Below are 20,035 nucleotides of genomic sequence, written 5' to 3'. Positions count from 1 at the left end.
TAAATGCGCAACAGAATCGTCTCCCCACCGGCAGCTCCACACCGAGCACCGGAGCGCAGCTTCGGGAGCAGCCAAATGTCCGCTGTCGGCCGGGATGCTGCCGGTGACACAAACGGATGAGGGGCCAGCAGTGCGGAGACAGGCAGAGACAGAGGAGGGGGAGGAGGGAGGCGGTATAACGTCAGCGCCTCCACCGTGTGAGCAGGCTGCCTTGCGTAGATGCAAGCACAGCTAAAAAAAAAAAAAAAAAAGTAAAAAAAAAATAATAAAATAAAACACAATGACAGAAAAGCACAAAGTCCGTCATGTGTTTCCGATGACATTAAACTGGCAGTGGATTTAAAGCCGTGCTGCGGAGTACCAGGTCTTCCCCAGGGGTGGATCCAGGGTATCCCCGGGAAAGCTTTTTATTTTAATGCCATTCACCCACGTTAACGTGACTGTAATTGATAATGGGTGTGGATATTGTGATATGGTGTTGTTGTTGTCTCAGTTTGGGGGAGTGTTTTTTCTTGGATGCTGTAAAGACAACGGGGATTGCGCCACGAAAGACAACAGCAGTGTTGACAAAAGTAGTGTCATGACTTGCCTTGTTTTGTGTGTGTGTGAGCCACTTCCTGTTTTATTTTGATAATCACGTTCTGTCTCGTTTCGGATCACCTTACTTCCTGTTTCCGCGTGTTTCCCGCCCACGGGATTTCCCTAATGTGCCTCACCTGTGTCAGTCTCCCCTTGTCTGTAGATACCCCCCTACACCATTCACCTTTTTGTCCTTTATGTAGCAACACATTTACAAGTCCCGAAACAAAATTACATGTCACAAAGCAATTTAACAAAACGCGAAACATGTTTACAAACGCCGAGACAAATTTCCCGACGTCCCGAAACAAACCGGAAAGGAAATGTCCCAACTCCGGTGCTGACCCGGAAGTGGTAATGGGAGCGGCCTGTGGGAGTTCGATAAGCGTATGGACAACAATGGCCCGTTTTGATATGAGCCCCTTAGCTCATATAGAATAAGATAGCAGCAGGATAAGGAGTTAAAAGTTACAACATTAACACAAACAATGAATCATAACAAGGAAAGACTAAAAAACATGGACACGCAGTAAAATGCGAGCAAAACAGACAAGACGGTGAAATAAGCATGGGCAGTACAGGATCATGAAAAGCAAGTGCAAATGCAATAAGAGTCTGCTTCCGGGTCTGTTCAAGAGTTTTTTGAAGGATGTGACTAATAAGGTCCTGCTCTGGAGCAGGTGCCTGTTTCCCTAGCTCGGTGCGGACTTTGAGAACAGTTAACTGGTGTGTGTCGTTGGAATGAAGGCTGTGGTTGCTGTGGGCTCTGATAATATGGCCACACGGAGACGTGGGGCGTAAACCCAGAATGGCCTTACAGATGAATAAATACCAGTGATTAGGCCTCCGTGCGGCTAAGGGCGACCTAACACGGGAATATGATGTGTGAGAGCTTTGCAGCCTGTAACAAGCCTCATAACACCATGGTACACAGTGTACAGGGCCATGAATATACAACAGATCACCAAAGTCCACCCTCAACTCCAACTCCAACTCCGTGGCACTCCCGTTATCACTTCCGGCTCAACCCCGGAGTTGGCACATTATCTTTCCGGTTTGTGTTGGGACTTATAAGTTAGTTAGTGTAGTTTATTTCGAACATGGGCGTGTAACACAAGAAAGGAAACTGAAAACACGACAATCAAACAAAACTACGAGAATAGTCAAAACCCTTCTTCCTCCTTGTACCTTGTGGAAACCACGTGCTTGTACCGCTTTTTAAAATGGATCATACTTGGACATTGCCTGAGTTCCACACCCAAACTCTTCCACAGCCTCACTCCACAAACAGAAACACTTTTCAATGTTGTACGTGCCCGCTGATGTTTTAAATTGAAGCCCCCCCCTCAGAATGTATAAATTTGTCTTGTCATTTGTAAAAGCATTTTGCGTTTGGTTAATTTGTTTTCCAAAGTGTAAATTTGCCTCAAGATTGGTAAAAGTGTTTCAGATTTTGTAATGTTGTTTTGCACCTCCCGGCTACCGTATCTTTGCCAGTTCATTGTTGCATGTCTCACATTCCAGCACACCTTGTCGTCTCTCGTCTTCCTGGTTTTCGACCTTGTTTGGATTATTTTGTCCCGTCTTTTGCCTCTTCAGATCAACAGGCCATCACAGAGACAGACCGAAGTAAAAATACTATAACAAAGAAAGAAATGAATAAATAAGGTTAACTCTAAGGATGGAAGAGAAACTAAATAAAACAAAACCTGCTCACTGGACACAGTCCATTGTAAGTATCATCAAAATGGGCTGCAGCCCCAACATCTAGTTGAAAGCCATTTTCCAGACATCAGGTCTATCAAAGAAGACAACTTGATGCTTTGGCCTGAAGTTTCCTTTCTATTTAGATCGCAGATTGTAAATATCAGTCATACATCAGACTTCAAGAGGTCGATGATGTTGTACTGAGCATGCGCAGTGTAGAGCTGTTCACTGCCTGTAGTGCTGAAACTGTGCGCTGCCAAGCTGCAGTTCAGCTGGTATGCCACAAGGGGACGGTAAATGCTAACTCACTCACTAAAGGAAGACGTGGTTAGATAATTTGTATGTTTGAATGTTCATTCAGTAAATAACAGCATTAATCTATTTGTGCAATTAACATTGGCGAAATTCAGACATTACATTAGGCGTGGGCTGGGTCACCCTGGATGGATCACCAGTCCATCACAGGGCCAACCCACAGAAGCACAACAACAACCACTCACACTCACACTCAGACCTACACGCTATTTAGAGTCACCACTAAACATAATGTCTTTGGATGGTGGGAGGAAACCCACGCAAGAGAACATGCAGACTCTGCACAGACAGGCCCCAGGCCGGGAACTGAACCCATGACCTTCCTGTTGTGGGGAAACAGTGCTAACCATTATAACACCATGCTGCTTAGACAATATTATATAAATAAATAAAAAGATATTTCTTAATCTTATTATGTTAACCCACTTATTTAAAACCATACTTTTATCTTACTAGTTATTTGCATTTCAATGTGCATGGGTCAAGCAAAGATAGGAAAAATAGCTCCTCTCTGTATGATACAATAGAACTTTTATTTTTCATTAAATGGAAGGGTTTATAGTCTCTGAATTGGGAAGATGCGGTCTATATGTAACATTTATAACTGCACAAAGGGCATTATAGAATAGGCTATATAGTACAGCATCATCTTAGGGACTTCTCTTTTTTCACACTTTTGTTATGGCTCTGATTAGTCAAATTTGGACTGCATTTAATTGAGCATATGGAGTTTCTTTCCTAATTTAAACCGAATTATGAACAAAAAGGAAGAGAATAACAAATATGAACCAATGAGAATGTTTATTTCGATGGTTAATGCCATGGCAGGAAAGTGAATTAAGCCATCACACTCTCCTCAATGAGTATGGGACCCAGAGTGACATCACCTTCCCATTCGAAAACTGAAAAAGAAAAACAGGAAGCTATGCATTACACTATCATTGCAATGGTCTTACAACACACAAAAGCATACAATAAGAAATAATTTCATCATTATAGCATTGGAACAATAAGATGAACTAATTAAATTGGTGTTAAATGTTGACTGTTCAATTTTCTTTTATAATATGAAGTACTTCAGACGATTAATTTTTATGTATACCATACCTTCATTCTTGGCCACATCACGGGTCTTCCTTCCAGGAGTAGACAGACCAGGTATTCCACCACCAAAGGAACCAGATGATGATGACGATGAACCAACTCCGCCCGATGAAATAACAGGTCCTAATCCAGCAGACTCACAGGAGCCACAGACTGCATCAGCACCGCTAGCTTCCTTCCACCTAAGAAAAATTGGGCATGTGAAAGTGAATCAGTTACCAGTTTTTCCAATTACACTTTTTCATGAACATATGCACACATGCGCAAACACACACACACACACACACACACAAACAGACTCACCCGCCTGAGAAGGAACAAGCTCTATGTTCAGCGTCAAGGGGATGTGCAATATATGTTGCTTTCAAGTGACAGGTAATGTACATCTGTGTGAAAAGTGAAAAAGTTTGAGTTATTGCAGCGTAATTTTCACAGCATTGGATGGAAAACAGAAAGTATGAAATAATTAGCCAAGACTTGCAGATACAGACCAGTCCACTCTCAACACCTTGGAACCTAAAGGCTTCCAATTGGAGATGAAGCTTGTGGTCTGCAGTACGAGGCATGAATTTTGATTTAGAGCCTGTGATCCTAGCGTCAATTAGGCACCTACATATAACAAACAAACAAAAAGACAACTCATTTTAGAGGTTTTCAAAAATGTTTCAGTGTTTGTAGCTATAAACCCCAGTCCGCAGAATAATTTCAATTACTCATTGATCCTCACCCATGGTTGTCAATGAAGGCATATCTAGGGCTGGAGTTAGCATCTGTGGATAGAGTAGCCACGCAGTGGTCCACAAACACACGGAGGGGCACGTGGAAATACTGTTTGACTTCAGCTTCAATATTGATCTCATTTCCCAGGTAATACTGGTAGGATGGCCTCTGGCTCTGCCAGTTGTCTGAGCAATGAAACAATGATATTTAGTAAATTCTGTTCCATAAAAGTATGACTATAAAAAGAAATTGTATTTTAAATCACCAGTCATGAGTTTCAATGTGAAGTACAAGAACTCCTCTGACACTTTAACCGCAGAGAAGGGGATCCAGAGTGGCTCAAGGGGAAGGCTGCTCACATTATGCTTCCTAAATGATTAAACATGCTTATTAAAAAGCAGAAAACGTTAACTACTCCATCATTTACACAATAGTTTGGGTGTTTGAGTAAGTCAAAGACTATAGGTTGCCGTTCAATTTAAAAAGTTTATGTTACACTTATTCTATTAAATGTATTTGTTGCGGGTTTCTTTGGTTTTGTTTTTTTTTTTTTTTTTTCTGTTCACCGCAACGCCTCTCACTGATAATCTGCATACCTTGGGTAGTAGCATTCCACAATTACAGCAGCTTTGCTAGTTCTCACCACAGGGGAATCACCCACAGGCTGGGGATCATAGTTCAGAGTAAAGGTGTAGATGAGAGAGTCTTGCGTCATCTAGGGAAGAAATGAATATTAGTACAGAGAAGTAGCAGCATACATCACTGTATTCATACATAACTATTATTCTGATATGTACTAATTATTGAGCTTACTGTTAATACGCTGGCACAATCATGCAATTCTGATTCATAGATCAACACTTGAGTAGAAGGGTCCTCTGCAACAGCAGCACAATTTCCAAGGGTTAGGTCAGCAGGGTTGATCAACTGGCCAATACCAAACATGTCTTTCATGACTTTCACATGAGCAATGTTCTCTCGGCACTCGACAGAAACAGTTGAAGCAGCAACGGGATGTCTCAGCTCAAAAGCCACCTCAGGTACGGGCTCAGGCTTGGGATCCTCAGGGTATGTCCAGGTCAGGGGTTTCTCGAATGACTGCTTTATCTGTGGTGGCTGAGGCACCTGTTTAGGCTCCTGCCTCACAGGTGGGGATGGCTTCTGGTATTTAGGGTTTCCGGGCTTCTGTGATCCACCCCACTGAGCATCACATAAGCTGCCAAGCAAGGCCAGTGCCACAAGGCACACAGGAGTACACTTCATCACCATGGCTTCACAACAACGAGTGATCTGAACACTTCACTCGGGGCTGTAAGGAAGGTGGTAATAAGCACCTTCTTTTATAATACAGCAAGCCTGTTTACTTTCATTATACTCCCGCCCCCTCAGCTGGCCACTCCCCATCTGACCAAAGGAGCCTTAACCTTAGTTAATCAAATGAGTGCAGGTGTTGACCAAAACCTAAGACAGCATTATGCCTCGAGATCTTGTGAGACATCTTTAGTTCAGTTGAGGCTATTCAAATTCTAAAGGTATAAAATGTGATTGTAATAAATAATTACCAGTGGATAACTGCAGTGGATTTGTATTTAAAGCACAAGTCAAATGTTCCTACATAATTAAATAAGAGTTTAATGTTTCAAATGAAATACATACTGGCATTATACTAGTACTTTAAAAATTTCCATTTGGCAAGTTAGAAAATATGTATAAATGGTTGACAACTATGTAATGGAATTAGGCAAGCTGGAAAATATAAATAAATAGTTGGCAACAACGTAATCAGAAAAAAAGTCACAAAAAGTTATATTGACATGGGTTAGAACTACCTGCCCTCATCATGACATGTCAAATTCTTTGCCAAGGTACACTTTGTTAAGGGCTACAAATCAATGGCTCCGTATAGTGTCAGTTGAGATCACCTAACACCAAATAAAGGATTCAGGGGCCAAGTTTTTACGAAGTTCCAGCTACACTATGTCCAGGGACCCTGAAAAGTGGTTTGAAAAAAAAGCAAGCAAACTTTTCAATCAAGCAAGTGGCTCAAACCAGTGTGTAGATATATATATATATATATTTTTTTTTTTTTTACAAATGTATTGTTTGTATTTCCATTCTTTAGCCCCAACTGCCCTATTTTAACAAGAATTTAATCCAAAAAAAATTTATCCATCACCATCAATCAAATTAGTCAACTTTAAGATTGAACAAAATAAGGTTTGGGTGATAAAAAGCCTCAAAAGAGGCTTTTAATATTAAAAGCTACATTCAAGTCAACATTTATTAAATCAAGTAGTTTAGTATATAATTCCAATAGGTTAAAATACTTCATATTTTTTATTGTAACAGTGAAAGATAGTTTAACAGTGTTTCATTCTATAACCAAGACATTATTCATCAAAATCCAATTGTACATACAGGGAAAGATCAACACTACACAAAAGATTCTTTGAAAGGTTCGTCTTAACTTCTTTTAAAACTCCAGATATAAAATATGCATACATGTACTTTATCTTGTCTTATTCAACAAGGTCATCAAAAAAAAATTGCTGTTCTAGGACGGTGAGAGTGACTTCCATGTGCGACCAACCTGAATTTCCAACCAGTGACCTTTTTGTGAGCGTTTTTTTTTTCCCCAGCAAAGGTCCTTGAATGTTTTTACACAGGATCATTACATACTATGAAAAATATATCTAACATATTTAAAAAACATTTGTAATGTCAAAAAAATTGCAAGAAATCTGTTATTTTGTCACAAAGAGAGAATTAGAATGTTTCATTTATAGTTTTGCCTTTAACCAGGACTAAATACTTACAGGTTTTGTCACTTACTCTTATATATAATATAATATAAATTAAGGGTTTTCTGTATTTAAAAAAAATCAGTGGGCTCTCTGTACCAAGCATGGTGCAGATATCAATTAATTAATATTAGATATATTGGATTTATGTATTTTAATACCTAGTGGCATGTTCTCTCTGATCTGTAGGGTTAATTTGTACAGATGTAAAAGCTCAGTGACAACTGCTATAATTTCAGCTTTTGAGTTTAGGTTTTAGCCTCTCTTTGCTCCACCTCAAACCACACAGTAAGTAGAGCATTTGATTGGTAGTTGCTAGCAGCAAATGGGATGCAAGAAATCAATGACTCAGCACTACCCAAACCTTATAAAACTCAGCAAATTTTCATTTTATTCTTCACAGCATCCAGTGTTCTTTATGAATCACTCTGTGCTGTGAGGCCATGGCAGACAAGTTGATTTGTGGGTGCCTTCTGGCGGTGGCCATACTTGCCTCCCTGGGTGATGCTCAATATTCTAAGAACCCTAAACGGCCACAGCGTCCACTATACCCACCCCAAGAGCCCCAGAGGCAACATCTTACACCACCCAAAAGGGGTGGTGAACAAAATACTCAGCAGGCAAAGATTCCCCAGCAGTCAAATGTTCCTCCACATACAAAGCTGCCGAATCCATCATTTCACACCTGTGAAGTGGAAGAGGCATCCAAGATATCTTGCGGTCTTCCCGGCATCACTGCTTCTGAGTGTGACCATATAAATTGCTGCTTTGATGGACGCATGTGCTATTATGGCAAAGCTGGTAAGTGTTTCTCTATTCTTCACAGAACATGAAAGGTACAGCATTCTGACACTCATGGTGGAGGTAATACATGCAATGAATGTAGTTTGAACAGTGCAGTTGCTGTCTAACTTGTCATTCTCAGTGACTCTTCAGTGCACCAAGGATGCCCAGTTCATTGTGGTGGTGGCCAGAGACGCCACCCTACCAAACCTTGACTTGGAAACAATTCGTTTCCTTGGAAGTGATCAAAACTGTGGTCCTATTGGTACCACCTCAGCTTTTGCCATCTACCAGTTCCCTGTCACTGCCTGTGGCACTGTTGTGACGGTAAGGGTCAGTCTTTTGGCTGCTCAACTTGATTTTAGTTCATTTTTGACAGGTAGTAAATAAGACTGAAATACTGCCAACCTACTGTAGGAGGAGCCTGGTACTTTAATCTATGAGAACAGGATGGCATCGTCTTTTGAAGTTGCTGTTGGACGGTGGGGAGCAGTTACCAGGGACAGCAGCTTTGAGTATGTGTTTTCCATTTTGTAACAGTGAGTAGGCGTGACAAAAGATTATTACATGTAGCCAAAGCTTCACAGTACTGAAATAATTTAACTACATCAAGGAGATACAGCTCACCCTGAGTTAGCTACTACAGGTTTGGTTTATTTCATTGTTACATTTTACAGACCAATCCTTACTCATATATTTTCTGATATAAACCTTATTTAACCTGTTAGGCTAATTATCCAGTGTAAATATATCGGCACTTCAGTTGAGGCTCTGGTCATAGAGGTTGGCAACGTTCCACCACCGCCCCCAGTTGCTGCTCCAGGACCTCTGCGTGTGGAGCTCAGACTTGGCAATGGAATATGTATATCCAAGGGCTGTGTGGAAGGTTAGTGCGAGAGAGATATTTAGGCTGTTAACCCAATTTGACAGTGGCTGTGTCACTAACCAGTGTTTCTGTTTCATCAGAGGAAGTGGCCTTCAGCTCCTATTACCAGGATGCTGACTATCCTGTCCCAAAGGTGCTCAGGGATCCTGTGTACGTTGAAGTCCGAATGCTAGAGAGAACCGATCCCAACATTGTCTTGACTCTTGGAAGATGCTGGGCAACTTGTGACCCATACCCTCACAGTCTGCCTCAGTGGGACTTGCTGATTGATGGGTAAATGCAAATGATGGGCTGATTTGAAGATAGTTGTTAAGATAATTAATTTTGGTGGTATACTGAGACCCTCTTCCACTCTCTCCTCTTATCGTAGCTGCCCCTACCGTGATGACCGTTACTTGACCCAGTTGGTGCCAGTGGGTAGTTCACCAGACATCTTGTATCCAACCCACTACAGGCGTTTTATTTTCAAGATGTTCACTTTTGTGGCAACTAGTAGTGCTACTCAAGGCAAGGGAGGACAAGCAAATCCAGAGGTGATTCCTCTCAGGGAGAAGGTACGGGATCCTTTTTTTTTTTAAATCTTTCTTTTAATATGACCTTGTCTACCTTTTTGCAAACAAAACACTTGTTTTCCACCAGGTGTATATCCACTGTGATGCAACTGTGTGTCAACCCTCTCTTGGAAATAATTGTGAACCTAGGTGCTTCAGAAAGAGTGAGTAGTAGAGCATTCATCCTGTTGACACTAAAACTACTTGTACCTTATCACATTAGCAGTTTGTTTTCTGTGCATATTTTTCCTTAAAATGTAAAATCCACTTTAGCCAATTTGCTCAATTATGAGCTTAGATATGTCAACTACTGAGACAATGTACTTCAGTGGTGTTATGAAGCATGTACAGGTTGCAAAATTGACAGTCACTCCACAACCATCCCAGTATAGAGGGATGGTTGTTGAAAAGGCACATTATTTATCAATGGAAAAAAAAAGTATTTGTATTTATCATTTACATCATTTTGACTGTTGCCATATGATCTGGCCATTCCCCTGATCAATTTGCCCTGCTTGATTTGCCCTGCTGATTCCCTTTCAAGCAAAGGGATTGGGAATCACCTGTCCATCTTCCTTTTTTAATATTTGGCATGCTGTCAACAAACGAACTAATAGGTCACAGACTTTTGGCATGCAAACGATTGTCATGAATATATTATTTTATTTACCTAACATTGCCCTTATTCTTTCTTTATAATAATGAACAAGAACTCACACCAGAGTGAACAGTGCTTTTAAATTTTCTCAGTTGCTGCCTCTCTTGTTAGATATGACAGCCTTATTGAGCAGTACAGTCAGAAGAAAAAAAGTCCTTTAAAGACAGTACTAAGCAGTTGGTAGGGTAAATAATGGCCTCTTAAAACTATGGTGCGACATTTGGTTGGTGTACACAAACTCATCAATGACATGTTTGGTTCATAGGGAGAGACATTGTAGCATCTGTCCAGAAAGGCACCAGAGCTGAGACCACCTTGGTCAGCAGTCGTGAGCTTGTCTTCAGTCAGCCAGCCGACGGTACCCAACAGAGCCAATGAAGAACTTTCTTTCCATGAAATCTCTGCTCCTTGTGTACAATTGTAGAAGTCATGGAGTTTCAAATAAATCTTCCAAGTCTCTGAATGTGTTGTCTGATCTCATAAAATGCCATTCTTATAGCCTTTGTCATTTCCATTCTATTCTAACATACTTAAAAACTATTAATCTGCATTAAAAAAAGTAACTATGCCTCAACTTAGTGGTGATATCAAGTTATTTACCGCTAGAGGAGCCAATCAGTTAGTCCTTTCCACAGCGATGCCAACTAAATGAGAATACCAAATATGTACCAATCATATCATCAAATAACATAGTTCAATCCATCACATTCCCGACTGCATTATTTGTAGCTAAGTTTTTTATCTAATACACAACAACGTCAAGTTTCCGCTTCAGTCACACCTCAAAGCAAACATTTCCTTCGGCATACAGAGCCCGCTTTCAGGAGATTCAACAAACTCTGATTTTGATTTGAAACAGCCTCACTGTCCGGTTTTAGAATGGCTGATTCAGCTCATGTGCCGAGACAATAAAAAGCTATTATTAATGGAACCCCTTTTCCCTTTCCCCCTTTTTTCAGGAGGAAAAGTAGCACAGCTGCCAAGAAGAAATGCTCCTGCATAAGTTTTAATGATTGCATAAATAAATAGACTTGTATATTTAACATGTTTAACATTTAACTTCCTGAAACTTGGAAGCAGCTTAAAATGAAATATAACAACATAATTCAAACAGGTAAGGCTCAGACGTTATAGTCTCATCTGAGCCAATCACCCGCCAGGACACGGGTGTTTTCTTAACATGAAATAGGCCTAGGCTTATATTCTTTCTTTTATAGGCTTTATTTTTTTGTTTTATGGGCTTTTCATATGTCAGATATTGATGGGAATGCCTTGTGGAACCTCATGCCACAACACAACTCCTTGGAGCTGCAAGTTGGCTACCTAAACATTGAATTTATGCAAAATGATTTGAATTATTTGAATTACATCGAAAAAACATAATGCTCATCCCGACAGGGTGATGAGGATGATGAAGACACATTGTCTGCTGTCACAGAGAGGCCGCCAGAGATGACATCTTCGTGTTATATGTTATTGATAGTTTTCTCCCCATGGAATATACAGTATGACTATACATTGTTATCATTAAACTTACAGCCCCTTCATGTACAGCATCCTTGAGGATTTCTATCTATATCTATAGGCCTCTCAAACTGTCTGAATGTTTATTCGAACAGCCAGTCCAAAATGTGTGTGATACGGACGGAAAGAGGAAATGAAGGATTCAAGTTTTTCGTTTCATTCCAGTTACATTCACATGAAATGGAAATGAAATTTGTGTTGCCGGTAATTGCCATGACTACATTACTACACTAGTGCAACCAATTATAAGTAAGCCTAAATAAGATTAACTAATGAAACTGAAAGGTTTAAGAAAGAATATTATAATTATATTTATATAATTATATATTTATAATTATAATTATATAGATAATATTACTAAATAGTGGGAAAAAAAGGAAGAGGAATTACTAATGTGGTGGTCTTGCTCTGGATGCTCTGCAGCCTTCTCCTCGAAGGAAGACGGAAGATTTAATGTGCGGGATGATGGGATCTTTCATGATGCAGATGGCCCTCTTTCTGCCTCTGGTGCTGTAGATGGAGGAGCAGACAACACGCTCCACCCCACATCTGCACTGAGCGGCTGAGTCCTGTGTGCCACCGACGGGAACTTCCTGACCAGACGGGAAGTGTTTTGGGGTCAGGTGAGGTCATGACTGAGATGACCGCCCAGGTATCTGAGGCTGGACACCGCTTCAACAGCTGCGTCACCAGACCTGCTGAACGAATGAAAACTGAAACAAGAAGTCATTAGAAACTGGAAAACCTGCTCCCGATCGGGCTAAGTTACCGGTCAGCTACTGAGTTGTGCACCTCTCTGAAAGGGAAAACTCAGCTTTCCTCAGTTCCGGGTTAAACAACTTAAACCCGCAGCAGGCCACAGGAAGTTGACGAATTTCGTCACGTGCCCAAACCGACCAATGGGGTGTGCCGATGCCCGGGGACTCGCGTTGTGATTGGACGCCGGCCCTGCCCGTTGGTGATGTCGCTGGCTGTGTTTCCCGGGAGGATTATCGTTTCACGCCTTTTCCCCGCCACCTCTCTCATGCCATTCAGACCGACCGGCCTTGCTCGGCTCTTCCGGTTAAGTAGCTTTACCGGCCAGACGCGTCCGCCAGCGAGTCCAGTCTGCCGCCGTAGACCGACGTTTCACACCGGTCCTCCCGCTTTTCTCTTCGCCCGGAAAGTAACGATGCAGACGGGTCGAAATGCGACGAGCGGCGGCAGGTCCGACGGGGACCGTCTGAACGGAGTAGACAAACCGGAGCTTCTCAGCAGCGTCCCCGCAGTCATAGCCGAGGCCGGGGGTCCTCCGGCGGACAGGAGACGGGTGGGCAGCGCGCTGCTGGTGAACGACAGAAACCTGCGGACCCCGAGTCCTCTGTGCGGGGCCAGCTGTGATGACGACTCGGAGGCAGAGTCTTTCCGGGATGGCAGAACCGAGGAGGTGGACCGGGACACCAGGGGCAGGGCGTTCACCTGGTGCAGAGACTTCTTGTCAGGGTCGTGGAAGACTATCCGGGAGGACGAGTTTCAAATCAGCATCGTAAGGTAAGGGAACAGACGGATGCTTTGGTCCTGTCTAACACACGTATGAGTGCTCATTGTAGTGACCTTTCAAGGAGCCATCATTCATTTGGCTCAATCGAGTGTTTTAATTATTTTTAATTTAATAATATTTTTAGCTATTTGTCGTATTTTGTTGATTCTGTCTCTCCAACACTATGGTAGGGTCTTCATCTAAGGAGCCACAAAACTAACCATCAGTGTTTAGTGTGTGTTGTGTTAGACTTCTTCTGTACTGCTCGTTGACTTTAATGATAAACTCTGGCACAGGAGAATAAACACAACATAAAGGCTTTATCAAAGAAAAGTGAATTATATGAGCAAATTATCTTTATGGCAACTCTAAACGGGCCATCAAATTTTACTCCAGATTGATAACGCGTGGTATTTTTGTTTTGCAGCGGTGGACTGAGTAATCTGCTGTATCTGTGTAGTTTACCTGAGCATGTGCAGCCTGAGGGAGAGGAACCTCATCAGGTGCTCCTCAGAATCTACGGCGCCATCCTACAGGTTTGTTGTCCTAGTAGTGTTCTCGGGAGGAGCTACTATTCCATGAAAATGTGTGGGGAAAACAATTTAGTAGTGCCATTGTACTACAGTACATGGAAGTGTGAGAGAAATCAAAAGCACAGGAAGGTCATGGCTGATTGTCTCTCTGTAAATTTGTCACAGGGAGTGGACTCTCTTGTGTTAGAGAGTGTGATGTTTGCTATCCTCGCAGAGCGAACTCTTGGGCCAAGACTTTACGGCATCTTTCCTGAAGGACGGTTAGAACAATATCTTCCGGTATGATACATACCTAAGTACACATACAAATTTGTGGAATTTTGAGAGTCTAAGAATTGTTACTTGATCCAGATCCTAATGTTGAACAAGCATTTGTACCCGAAGTCATTTCCATGTGTCTGCATTCCCAGAACACCCGTATGCGTACAGATCAACTTTCACATCCTGCCATCTCAGCTGAGATCGCCACCAAGTTGGCACGTTTCCACAACATGATCATGCCCTTTAATAAAGAGCCTAAGTGGCTGTTTGGGACCATTGACAGGTAAAGACACCTTCATTATCACTCTGTCTACTACAAGATCAGTTTTCTTTTTTTATGTATATATGTATTTTGTGTTCTTTTTTTCCTTTAGGTATATGGATCAAGTGTTGAAACTTAATTTTGTACGGGAGGCACATCTGAAGAAGTTCAAGAAACTGATGAAGTTGGACCTGCCGGCTGAACTGGAGAGCCTCCGGTAAGTTGGGGCACCGGCTTCAGGCAACCACATGCTGTATATTTCTCAGATGTACTTTGTATTTATGTATAAAACCATACAATTGTGATAGCTAGGCTGAGGACAGTGGCAGAATGAAACTTGCAGTATCCCTTTTTATCTGCTTTCAGTGCAGAGCAGTGTCAGTGAGTGACAAAGCAAAAATTTCCCACTCCTGGGTTTTTCGGTCAGAATGATGACACAATCACTGTTGCTGAAGCCAAGTGCCAGCTCGATAATGTTTTGTCAGGGCCATCTTAAATTACCTACTGTAATCGACATTTAGGCAGAGTGGCCGTCTAGTCTGTTCGTCTTCTTGTAGAGGAATGCCAAAACAATGCTTGAATAGTGGCTTTTAATGTCAGAGATGACATGAGGAGCATTAGAGGACAATTAAAGGATTAAAAAAGGGGAGCAAACCCTCTTTTCTGTTGATGAGGGTCCACAGTATCTCTCGTAAACAGCTTGATTTCTGTTTTTGAATAATCTTTTTTGTCAAAAACAAAAAGATGAGAGGAACAGCTTGGTTTGCAGCAGTGAATTGGTGACAGATGTACAAATATTGGTACAAGCATGTCCTCACCGATAAGAATAGAAAACAGTAACAGTTAACGGTGGTGGCTCCAAGCGTTGTGGCTAGACATTTTGTAGAGCCAGGAATTTAATGTCAGGGACAAGACCAGCTCCTGCTGCATCCAGTCTAATTGTTGACCTTTGTTCCAGTGGTTCCACGAGTCCACTGCTGAGTCGTGCTGACAGTTTGAAGTCTGCTCCCAATAGCAAATCAGACAAGTGGTATCTGTTTATCTATGAGCACGTTTTTATGAAGCAGACATTTACCAGTCTCACGCGGACACAGAGATAGGCTGCACCACTGCATGCATGGAAATTCCCTGCTATCTGCTCCCACCAACTTATTTGCATTCATATCACAAAATTTTGCAGATATGTCAGACCTCTGTGTGCCATGTTCATAGACTGAGTGTCGAGAAACGAGTCAGTAAGGGCATTCTGGGTAATCGTCATCATGTTAGTGTACTGAAGATTGTTATTACATTCTTGCAAACTAAAGCATAGCACCATACTGCACTTGTTGACTGAGCAGTTCTTATGTCTTCTTATAAAAGCACACTAAGAAACATTTTGGGCTAGTTCTGAGTTTAGAACCTGTGTGTATAAACCTGCTATCCAAAATAGATAATAAAAGTAGAGTATGTACCGTTACAACAACACAGTTACATATTTCTCATGTTTTATCATATGTATGCTGAGTACAAGTTTGAGGGCAGAATTTTATTCAACGTTCATCACTGTGGCCTGTTGTTTATAGTGACTGTGAGCGTTCAAGTGTGTGAATTTCATAGCTCTTATCTAATTTCAGTGGTTTCATTTAATTTTGAACTGAATTGTCCTAACTGTCTTGAACTTTGAACTGTCTTATCTTTGGGCCTAACTTTTCATAGTTCGGCTATAGTGTTTGAGTAACACTACTTGCATAAGAAACACTGACCCTCTCTTTCATCACACACTATTCATTTGACTCTCCAACAGTGCACTGCTAGCAGCAACTCCCTCCCCAGTGGTGTTTTGCCACAATGACGTCCAGGAAGGTAAAAACGTCTCATATGTTGTCACATTATTTATTTATTTCTTTTTTTTATCTTGTCACCTGTCTTGCCAAGCTGTACTGCTATATTTCATAAGAGAGTAGTGTCAAGTCAAAAGAAGCCCGAGGTGTATTAATAGGGGCAGCTCATATTTATCTGAGCTCACCATTGATGATGAGGTGACTGTCACAGACTTCTCCTGAATGACATTGTATCACAGGGCAGGAAACCACCCAAGCTGAACACTGTATGTGGATACCTGACCATTATTTGTCATCGCTCACTTGGATCCTTTTGTAAACTAATTACATTTCAGTTTTACCAGTTCAAGGTCACTGTGTGACCTCAAACACCTTTTTGGGCCTCTTGACCATGTTATCTCAAGAATGCCTTTAGGAGATCCTTCGGAATTTGGCACAATTGCTGGCTTTGACACATGAATGAATTGAGATGGTTGTTGTCAAAGTTCAAGGGCACAATGGCCAAACAATACATTTTCATACAATTCACACCCAAATAAACCCAAAAGGGTTTTGCCAATTTGTTGCTGCCAATTTTGAGAAACACTGAAGTTTGAAATATTTTTTGCATTCGCGACAAAAGTTACACGACCAGAACTGTGTCAGACCCCAGAAAAGTCTGAATAATTACCATTTCATGTATTTATTAGACGGACACATTTCAGTTAAGAGACACATGTAACTATTGTGCAGTGAAACTCACCGTGTGGAGATGAGTCTGAAAAGTTTGAATAATTGCCACTATAACAGAAATATGTTTCCATTTGTCAAAATAAACCTCCCCTTGTCTGAACCATGGTGGGGCTGAGGCAAAGAAAAAGGTGTAATTCATCATGTTTATAAATGGTTATTTTCTTCTTGTGCAGGCAACATTCTTATACTGGAAGAACAGGACCACACCTCAACAGAAAAGCTCATGCTGATAGACTTTGAATACAGCAGTTATAATTACAGGTAATGGGATTTATTAGAAAATGTGGTGTAAAGGAAGTGGTTGTGTTTTTTTTTGTTTGGCCTTATGATTAGAGACAAGTCATTTTGGGTCAGCGCATACTATGCTTTCTTTTGTGCAGGGGCTTTGACTTTGGGAACCATTTCTGTGAGTGGATGTATGATTACACCTACGACCAGTGGCCTTTCTACAAAGCCACACCTGAAAACTACCCCACCAGAGAGCAGCAGGTCGGTCTAAAGATTAGTATTTTCATATTATTAAATACCTTTTTCTTGAGAAGTTGTATTCATAAATAATAAAATAAAGGTTATGTTAATAAAGAGTACCTGTCAACAGTCATACTAGTTATTCCTCCATGAAAATGCAGAATTACTGTATTTTACTTACATTTTTGTTAGATATGCATTTTTCTCCACATCTGGGCGCCTAAAGGAGGATTTAGAGCAAGTCACATCAGCTAAAAAAAAAAAAAAAAAAAGACACAAGAAAAGTGTTGAAGTGTCACACTGCCATCTCGTGGTAACATTTCTCCATGCAAGTTTGGGTTGGATGGGCAAATTCAAGCAATGTTGCTTATCTCGAGTCTAGATGACAGAATAGACGTTTGAATAGATTGTCTAGATTCAAGGAAGTCTGTTCAAAAGTTTTTCTCTGCCTCTTCTTATTAAATATGTACTCATTTGGTTTATTGGTAAAAATCAGAATGTATCTTCGTGCTGGCGTGTTTGTACAAAACTCTCAGCTCGATGATTGTCTCCTTATCAGACCTCAGCATAGCTTGATGACGAGCTGGTCATTTGAATCAGGTGTGTTGGAGCAGGAAACATCTAAAACATGCAGGACATGGCTGTCCAGGACTGGAGTTGGAGACCTCTGTATTAGAGAATTCTGGGCCAAAAGTTAAATAAAAAGTATTGTAAAATGGTCTAAAAGAATTTGTAAAGATTCTGTTAATGTAACAAGCTTATATATTATTTATCTAATACCTAAATTAGAATTTCCAGAAATATGACTAAATATAAAAAAAATTGTCATATGGCTTAGCAGAGAAGAAAATAAAGAAACTAATTGCCTACAAATATAGCTTCTGTACATGGAATGTATATTACATGTGTCACAAATCATTTTGATCATTTTATTTTTCAGCTCCATTTTATAAGAAATTATTTGTCAGAAGACAGAAGACACACTGATGCTACCACGGACCAGACACAAATTGAGGAGGACATGATCATTGAAGCAAACAGGTAACTAATGTAATATTTGGGAAATATGCATCCATAAAAATTCACAACAGTCCCAAGAACATTGAGATTTTAAGATTTTCTTTGTTTTGATTGTTAGATATGCATTAGCATCCCATTTCCTCTGGGGTCTGTGGTCCATTATCCAAGCCAAGATATCCAAGATTGAGTTTGGATACATGGTAAGGAGACTAAGCCTGAAGATAAACACAGACATTTATATATCTGCACTGTATTATATTAAAAAATTTATTCAACTTCACAATAAGCAACATTGTTTTGCAGGACTATGCCCAGTGTCGTTTTGATGCCTACTTCAAGCAAAAGAAGCTCTTCTCCTGAATTCCATTTGTTAATCAGAATATACTGTTTGACTGAACCTGCTCTGCTTGATGGTTAGTGGTTTTTCCCCAACTTGAACTTGCTGCAGCTTAGTTTAAGATGAATAATGGCATGTGAGGGGTAAAAAAAAATAATTCCACTTTAAGAATGGCACAATCTGCGCAATCAGGTAATGAATTTTATTGAAAGGCTTTAGAGTGAAACTGTTAGAAGAGATGCATCTCTATGGCACTGAATGTGTATATTTTTAAAGGAGCCCATTCAATGAGATGTTCAGCTATTTTATTTTATCAGCCACTTTCCTATGCACTTCACTTTGTCGGACCATTTTTTGACGTTGGCATTGTTAATCCTCTAACTGTGTTCTCTGTACATTTGAGTGGTGTTTAGTACCACTTGCCGGAGTATTTGTTTTCAGACTCTAACGCTTACAGTTAAGTTCAGTAATAGAACACTTTTGTCGCTTTGACGTTTTCGGTCATTCTACCTCACTTCTTTCTTCTCATGCTCATTTTGCGTTGAGGTGGCTAGATTCCATAGGAACTGGTTATAAAGGCAGTGACAAAGTAAACTGTGAACATTCTCACTGAGTTACCCCAAATCAAATCATCACAAGGGCTATTTTCATGATAGTCAACAACACTGTTAAACAGTTTAGGGAATTTAAGTCTGTGAAATTGGATCTTACCACCTCTTTAGAGATCAGCCATGATGTGTACATTTTAGTTGCACATTTAGCTGTCTGTTTAATCCACCTTCTTTTTCTTTTGATGTCAATCAAATATTTTTTGCGTTCTTAGTTTTTTGGTTATTTTTGTGAACGAGTTGTTTCAGCACATATATGTAACCGCGTTAAACTGGATTGCCTACATTAGAGCTAACAATGACTTAAATATGTGTTGGTGTCACATACTCTCTATAGCTTATTTGAATACAAAACACATTTTCTAGAAAGTTTGTTCAATCTCTTTTCTGTTTCTTTTATTTATATAGACTGTTTCATGGATTTGAGAGAATGCACTGCCATCAATTAACATGTTTGTTTTGAACATAACTGCACCAGTTTACCTTAACTGTGCCTCATTAGCTTTAGATGTTTTTTATAGAAAACTGTTCATTCTTTTAGAACGTTTCTGTATTATGGTGGTTCTATTTGCACGACTAAAAATCATTTAAACTGTATAAATATCCTTGGATTCTATGTCTATTTTCTTGCTATCAACAAAATATATTTGTATACTTTGTTAAACATGCTTGCCCTCGTATTACTGGCATCTAACAGCAAGGTAATTTGAGAGCCCTATGCTGACGTCAAGAGCAGAGTGAAGGCAGCCATGTTTCATCCCAGAGGGTAGTTGTCCCACCTCCATGTGCCAAGAATAGACCAGCAGAAAGAAGCCGACTACTCAGTTCGAGATTATTTTGAATG

General features: G+C 40.5%; 3 protein-coding genes across 3 annotated transcripts; 2 read left to right on the top strand and 1 right to left on the bottom strand.

Moving 5' to 3' along the window:
- Positions 1–3,438: 3,438 nt before the first annotated feature.
- Positions 3,439–5,694, bottom strand: LOC115056291 (zona pellucida sperm-binding protein 3-like). The gene is made up of 8 exons (XM_029522611.1): positions 5,239–5,694; positions 5,022–5,140; positions 4,691–4,794; positions 4,433–4,610; positions 4,197–4,314; positions 4,009–4,091; positions 3,709–3,887; positions 3,439–3,503 (listed from the first exon to the last, which is right to left on the bottom strand). Exons 1-8 carry the CDS (start codon positions 5,692–5,694, stop codon positions 3,439–3,441), a joined length of 1,302 nt encoding a protein of 433 aa, XP_029378471.1.
- Positions 5,695–7,669: 1,975 nt separating this feature from the next.
- LOC115056168 (zona pellucida sperm-binding protein 4-like) lies at positions 7,670–10,482 on the top strand. Its single transcript, XM_029522427.1, has 8 exons — positions 7,670–8,027; positions 8,152–8,336; positions 8,427–8,524; positions 8,738–8,895; positions 8,976–9,168; positions 9,266–9,449; positions 9,535–9,610; positions 10,370–10,482. Exons 1-8 carry the CDS (start codon positions 7,670–7,672, stop codon positions 10,480–10,482), a joined length of 1,365 nt encoding a protein of 454 aa, XP_029378287.1.
- A 1,769-nt stretch (positions 10,483–12,251) lies between these two features.
- chkb (choline kinase beta) lies at positions 12,252–19,807 on the top strand. The gene is made up of 11 exons (XM_029522223.1): positions 12,252–13,158; positions 13,575–13,683; positions 13,846–13,959; positions 14,091–14,224; positions 14,316–14,420; positions 15,990–16,048; positions 16,932–17,019; positions 17,139–17,247; positions 18,167–18,267; positions 18,365–18,446; positions 18,550–19,807. The coding sequence occupies exons 1-11, from the start codon at positions 12,590–12,592 to the stop codon at positions 18,604–18,606; spliced, it is 1,527 nt and encodes a 508-aa protein (XP_029378083.1). The 5' UTR covers positions 12,252–12,589; the 3' UTR covers positions 18,607–19,807.
- Positions 19,808–20,035: the final 228 nt, after the last annotated feature.

Source organism: Echeneis naucrates, chromosome 16 (assembly GCF_900963305.1).
Source record: "Echeneis naucrates chromosome 16, fEcheNa1.1, whole genome shotgun sequence".
In the NCBI taxonomy this organism is placed as follows: domain Eukaryota; kingdom Metazoa; phylum Chordata; class Actinopteri; order Carangiformes; family Echeneidae; genus Echeneis; species Echeneis naucrates.
Note: the sequence above shows the minus strand (reverse complement) of the source record. Positions and strands in the feature narration are given on the sequence as shown.